At 63.5% G+C, this 6613-nt stretch overlaps 1 protein-coding gene across 1 annotated transcript; it reads left to right on the forward strand.

The window, feature by feature from the left end:
- Nucleotides 1960–5027, forward strand: OLFML2A (olfactomedin like 2A; the record flags this gene model as incomplete). Its single annotated transcript, XM_021414033.1, is given in 7 exon segments — nucleotides 1960–2220; nucleotides 2300–2407; nucleotides 2570–2755; nucleotides 2848–3094; nucleotides 3183–3398; nucleotides 3481–3666; nucleotides 3782–5027. Coding segments are annotated over 7 exon segments (1806 nt in total), but the record flags the coding sequence as incomplete, so codon positions are not given.

The following is a 6613-nucleotide window of genomic DNA, read 5'->3' on the forward strand; positions in this document are numbered from 1 at the left end:
CGGGAAGCTGCCGCCGGGTGGAAGGTGCTGGTGCAGGACTGTGAGGGCTGGGACTGCCACACTCATGGTTTAGGGATGTTGCTGCGCATGTGGATTTCTGCATGGGCTGAGCCAGCAGCAGGGTTCCCTGTCTGGGAGGGCTGTGCTGCTGGCTCAGCCCATGCGGAGATGGAGGGATGAAGCTTGCAGCTCTCCCTCTTGTTTGCACAAGTGCTGACACGGCCATAGGGAGGTCAGCGGGGCTTGGAGCTGCAGTGTTTGCTAAGGGGATCTGCTCCCTGCCCGCATCCCCTTGCTGCCCGTGGCGCCCTGCTGAGAGGTCCTGTTCCATTTGCAGCACTGCCAGCAGCCCGATCGTTTCCTCCTAGCTGCCGAGTTCTTCAAGGTCTTCATTTCCCCATGTAAAGAAATTGCAAAACAGAAGGGGGCTTCACTGCAGCCTTAGGAAGGAGAGCCCCCAGCTCATGAGGTGGCTGAGGGAGCAGTGCTGGTTGCCATTCTCGGCCACCGCTGGGTCGGGGAGGCACGGTGCTGGCAGAGCTGCTGCAGCAGTGCCCTTTCCCACGCCACAGTGCACTCCTGGGATGTGGAGGATGGGACAAGAGTTACAGCCATGTCCCAGCCTTGCTACCGGGTGTTCCCAGAGTGAGTCACGCTGGTCCCATGCCCGCAGGGCCCTCACGCTCCCAGGGGTCCTGACACTGCCTTCCCCACGCCACACTGGGACCTGCCCCTGCCCATGGGCTGTGGAGGAGGGCTGAGCTCATGGCAGACCTTGGCCAACCCCGCTAGGTGCCCACCTGGCCCAGCCCCAGAGTCCAGTAGACACCTATCACCCAGGGTTTGCTCTTTCCTGTGCCCCAGAGCAGCACTGAGCTCTACATTCCCTCACTGAGTGGCTCACCAGGACACAGACAGGAGGAGTGCCAGCGGCAGCAACTGGTGTGCCCGTGACGGCAGGGACTCCCCTTCCCCATTTCCCCACAGGAGCTGTGTCTGGGGAGCATTGGCCCTGCCACCGCCCCACAGAGTGTTCCCAGGATGGGTCCCTGAGGGAAGGTCCTGCTTCCTGCTGACCCCTGGGGAAGTGTGTGCCCTTTGGGCAGCCTGCAGCACAGCCTGCAGCACACACAAACCACTTTCTCCAAGCCAGTGTCTCAGCCAAAACCAGGCTTGGACTGAGTTTTTTTGCATGGATGGGTGTGAGAGGGAACAGGCAGCCCTCTCTGCTCCGCTGGCGTCACTCTGCTGTGGTGCTGGCCCAGGGTGGGGAAACCTCGGCTGCAGCTGCTGTGCTGCATCTCCCAGCCCTGCTCAGAGCCCGCTCACAGCGTGGGGTGAGCAGTGTGGGATGGGAGCAAGCAGTGTTCCCCACGCCGAAGCTGCGGTGCAGCCACCTCCGCACTGGCTGACACATGGCATCGCTCTGAGTCCGCATGTTGGAAGCATTGTTCCCAAGCACGGCTGAGGAGAGAGCAGCTCCTTATCTGGAAAAGGCAGCCAACAGCACCCCGGGCTCGCTAGAGTGCGTCTGGGCCTTGTGTGGGAACAAGGGAGCCCTTGATGCGCCGTGGGCCATGGGGGTGCCCATCTGCAGGGCTGAGCTCACCCTGGGGCGGCTGCAGCTCAGTGTGAACAATCGGCCCTGTGTGGGGTGTGAGCTCCACGGGCCCCCCCGGCCATGCTGCAGCACATGAGGACAGAGCTGCTCGCCCGGGGCCGGCCGGCAGCTGGGAGAAAGCAGCAGAAGTGAGCACTCTGTCCCTGACCGCACAGTGTTCTTCTGTGGGGGCAAGGGGTTCTGGGCTTTGTCACTGTCACTCAGGTGTGGGGACAGGGACAGAGCAGCCTGGGTCAGGCCGTGCCCCGTGGCCAGGAGCTTCTGGGGAGGGGCACGCAGTGGAAGGGGCCCAGCGGTGGCTGTCAGACCCACAGGACCCCCCCACTGCATCCCTCCAGGCGTTGGGCGAGGACCAGGTGCGGATGACCTCGGAGGGCTCTGACTGCCGCTGCAAGTGCATCCTGCGGCCGCTCAGCAAGGACGCCTGCAGCCGCGTCAAGGATGGCAGCGCACGCGTGGAGGACTTCTACACGGTGGAGACGGTGAGCTCGGGGGTTGACTGCAAGTGCTCCTGCACCGCGCCGCCCTCCTCGCTCAACCCCTGTGAGAACGAGTGGAAGATGGAGAAACTGAAGAAGCAGGCACCCGAACTCTTCAAGGTACCTCCTGGCCGCACGGCACCACGGCCATGGGTTGGGGCCCTGTGCTCCCCACCCCAGCCTGGCTCTCTCCCCGCAGTTGCAGTCCATGGTGGACCTCCTGGAGGGAACGCTCTACAGCATGGACCTGATGAAGGTGCACTCCTACATCAGCAAGGTGGTGGCCCAGATGAACACGCTGGAGGAGGTGAGCACCTTCCCTGCTGTGTGCCTGCACCCAGCCCAGCAGCACCACAATCCGTGGCCAGATGTCAGCTGGGTGCTCGGGACCTCTGGGGGTGCTGTGGGCTCCTCCATGAGGCTCCACATCTCCTCTCCTCTCCCTCTCCTCTCCCTCTACCTCTCCCAGACCATCAAGACCAACCTGAGCCGGGACAACAACATCATGAAGGAGAGCGTCCTGCACCTCGCCGATCAGATGAAGCGCTATGAGAACTACTCCGACATCATGATCAGCATCAAAAAGGAGATCTCCAACCTGGGCTACCAGCTGCTGCAGAAGGACGCTGCCGCCACTCCTGACAGCAAGGCACAGGTACCCCCAGCCCCGCCACGCCACAGGCTTGCAGCAGTGCCCACAGCTCCATCATGGGTAGGGGCTGGAGGGCTCTGACTGGGCTCCCCCAGGACACGGTGGGTGGCCGTGGGAAGGAGGCGGCACGGTTCCCTGCTGCCCGCAAGGCACTGCCTGCTCGTGCACCCAAGGAGAAACCACTAAAGCCTGAGAAGCCCAAGAAGGAAAACGCCAAGAGAGGGGTCCCGCAGCCCACGACCAAGCCCAGGCTGCCCGCGCAACAGCAGACAGTGGTGCGGGGCATCACCTACTACAAGGCTGGGCAGGTGGAGGAGGTGCAGAGAGCAGCCAGCAGCCGTGGTGAGTGCCCAGGATGGGGTTGCGGGGCTGCAGGCACCATCCCGTGGCTCCCCAAGGCCAGTGCCGACCCCACCCCGTGTCCCCACAGAGAGCCCTGCCAGGGCGGCCATGTCCGAGCAGCAGGAGGAGCGAGGCCTCGCGGACATCCCGGCTCAGCCTGGCACACGTGCAGAGTCCCCGGTGCCCCGCACCACAGCTGCGCCCAGCACTGCCCCAGCCCCACGCACCACTGCCCACAGCCCCCCTGGCACTGCCCTCGGGGATGGGGCTGTCAGCACCGGGAGCCCTGAAGCGCCCAACAGAGGTGAGTGAAGGCGGGCGGTGCGGGCAGCTCTGGGTGACCTCGGGCAGCACTGAGCCTTCCTCTCCTCCTCCTCCCACCACAGTGAAGGAGGTGGAGTGTGAAGGGACCATCCGCTCGGTGGACCCCCCCACGGAGCACCACAGCTATGGGCGCAATGAGGGGGCCTGGATGAAGGACCCGGCAGCCAAGGATGACCGCATCTATGTCACCAACTACTACTACGGCAACAGCCTGGTGGAGTTCAGGAGCCTGGAGAACTTCAAGCAGGGTGAGGGCTGGCGGCGGCGTGGGGCCCCCAGGCTCTCAGTGCCCCCAGCGCGGGGCACGGCTCTGTGCCTGGGCTGTGGTCACCAGGAGCTCTGAACACCTCTCATCCCTCCCAGGCCGCTGGAGCAACCTCTACAAGCTGCCCTACAACTGGATCGGCACCGGGCACGTGGTGTACCGCGGCGCCTTCTACTACAACCGCGCCTTCACCAAGAACATCATCAAGTATGACCTGAAGGAGCGCTACGTGGCGGGCTGGGCGCTGCTGCACGACGTGGTGTACGAGGACACGACGCCCTGGAAGTGGAGGGGGCATTCAGACATCGACTTCGCGGTGGATGAGAGCGGGCTCTGGGTCATCTACCCCTCGGCGGATGATGACTACACGCAGCAGGAGGTGATCGTGCTGAGCCGCCTGGACCCTGGGGACCTGTCGGTGCGCAGGGAGACCACCTGGAGGACGGGGCTGAAGCGCAACGCCTACGGGAACTGCTTCATCATCTGCGGCATCCTGTATGCCGTGGACACCTCCAGCCAGAAGGAGGGGCAGATCTCCTACGCCTTCGACACGCACACAGACACCGAGGCAGAGCTGCGGCTGCCCTTCCTCAACGAGTACACCTTCACCACGCAGGTTGACTACAACCCCAAGGAGAAGGTGCTCTACGCCTGGGACAACGGCCACCAGATGACATACCGGCTGCACTTTGTGGTCTGAGTGCTGGTCGGGGCCGCGGGGACAGCCTGGCTCCCCGAGAGCGCCCTCCACCCAGAAGCCCCACACCGTGCTGCACAGTGGGGCCAGGGTGGGGGAGCCCCGGGGTGCAGGGACACCCCCACGACGTGGTGGCTGCTGGGGCTGCGGAGCTGCATCCCACCTCTGGCAGCTCTGGAAGCCCCGGGGCTGGGCGAGGAGCTCAGCACTGTGTGTCCCCCTGCACCAAGCACCCATCCCAGCACCGAGCAGCTGCGCCCAGCCTGGCCCCGCCCCTGCTGCAGTCCTGAGTGCTCTTGGCCCACCCGGGACCGTGTTCTGCAGGGCAGGTGCAACTTGGGCACTGCCTCGCCGGGAGGAACAGCCACCGATTGCTATTTTAGAAGACGCAATTAAGATGCCTTTGCTTTTGCAACTTATTAGCTTGTTATTTAAATGCATTCACAGGAGCTGTGCGCTGGCACAGAGCAGCGCTGGTGTGACGCTCTGCCCTGCCTAAACCCAGCACCAGCACCAGGATGGGATGGGCACGTGGCCAGAGAGCTGCAGCCCTGCGCTCCTCCCCAGGCAGGGCGAGGGCCCTGGATTGCTTGGCTTGGTTTCTGTCAGTTTAGAAGTGAACAGTATTAAAAAGTAACAGATATAAAGCCACGTCGTCTGCTTGTGTCGTTCCTTCCAAAGGCAGGCTGGGCTGGCACCCGGCAGCTGTGCCACGGCCGCGTCCCGCAGGCACTGAGGGCCAGGAGCACAGCCTGGCTCATCCTGAGGAAAAAAGAGGAATTTGCTGTTTCCAGGTTGAAGCTGCAGCCTGAAGAGGAACATCTGGGAGCTGGGATGGTGCCAGGAAATCTGCTCTCACTGCAACCTGGACAGAGAGGAGAGCAGCTGAGCGTGGGTACAGGCGGCCACAGTTGCCCTGACCCGCTGCAAAACTTGGCAAGTGTGACGCTGCCAGGGGGCCCCGGGGGGCAAAGGGGTGAGAGCAGCTCTGGGGCAGAGCATGCGTCCAGGGCACAGCTGAAGCTTCCTGCTCAGAATGGCCCAGGATGGCACCATGCACGGGCAGCCTGGCACTGTCCCAGGACCACAGCGCGTTCTGCCCCAGCCCTGCTCCTGCCCGGAGCCCAACAGCCACTGCCAGGCAGCGCAGCGCGGTGCAGTGCATCCCTTGCTCAGCCGCCAGTCCCCACCGCGGGAAAGGAGCCGGCTGACTGTTTTCCCCCTGGCTGGGTCCCTGCCAGGCTTTTATCTAACGATCCCCAGCAAATCCCTGTCCAAACAATACAGATTTCTGACATTTTTTTGCAGTAAAGTAAACTCCCAGCACATCTCTAATTCCAGGCCTTTGTTGTTCTTCTGTGGGGGCTGCTGTTCTGCTCCGTGCCCTCTTGCTGCGCCAAATCAGCGATGGGTTTGGAGTTAGGGGCATCCCTCCATTCCCTCCGGGAAAGAAACCAGCAGAAATGAAGCACGGCTGCACCATGTCCCCAGCCACGGCACCTCTGCACTGTGGGCACCCGCACGGCACCTGTGTGCAGTGCCACCAGCGCCTCCGTCCTGCTGCCCGGCGCCAGACGAGGAGGGAGCGTGGGGCCCAAAGAGGCGGGGAGTGGGGGATCCCAGGGTGAGGTTAATGAGAACCGCGTGGCTGGAGGGCAGTGCTGGCTAATTGCAGCCGCGAGGCCTCCTGCGAAGCGCCCCTCTGAGAGCACGCCTGGGCTGCCATTAGCACCGCAATAGCGAGAAACTCTAAGCCCAAATGATGGACGTTTCCTGAGAGCAGTCCTTCCCCAGCGGCTGCCTGCCCCACCTGAGCACCGCAGCCCGGTCCCATGGTTCTGCAGCTCGCTGCCGACCACCCCATCCCAGGGCTTTGCTCTGCGTGGGCGCTGCGAAGCATCCCCGCTGCCCACCCGGCTCCTGCCTGACACAGCACCAGCAGTGCGCAAAAACAAAGGGCCTTTGTCTCCCCGAGGGGTTATTATGATGTGTTCTTTGGGCTTCCCCGGTCCCCTGCTGCTCCACGTCTTTTTCTCAACTGAAAGTCACCCCGATGCCTTTCTCTGCTATTGTGTGCTGTGCACTCCCCCGCAGCCGCAGCCATGGAGCTGCCTCTCGGCGCCTGCTCAGGGCTGGGACACGCGGCTCGGCGATGCCTGGAACCTCTCTGGGTGCCGCCACCACCACAGAGCCGGGCTGGACGCGGCCCTGCCTGCCTTTGGTCTGCACAGTG

Source organism: Numida meleagris, chromosome 16, assembly GCF_002078875.1.
Source record: "Numida meleagris isolate 19003 breed g44 Domestic line chromosome 16, NumMel1.0, whole genome shotgun sequence".
Classification (NCBI taxonomy): Eukaryota; Metazoa; Chordata; class Aves; order Galliformes; family Numididae; genus Numida; species Numida meleagris.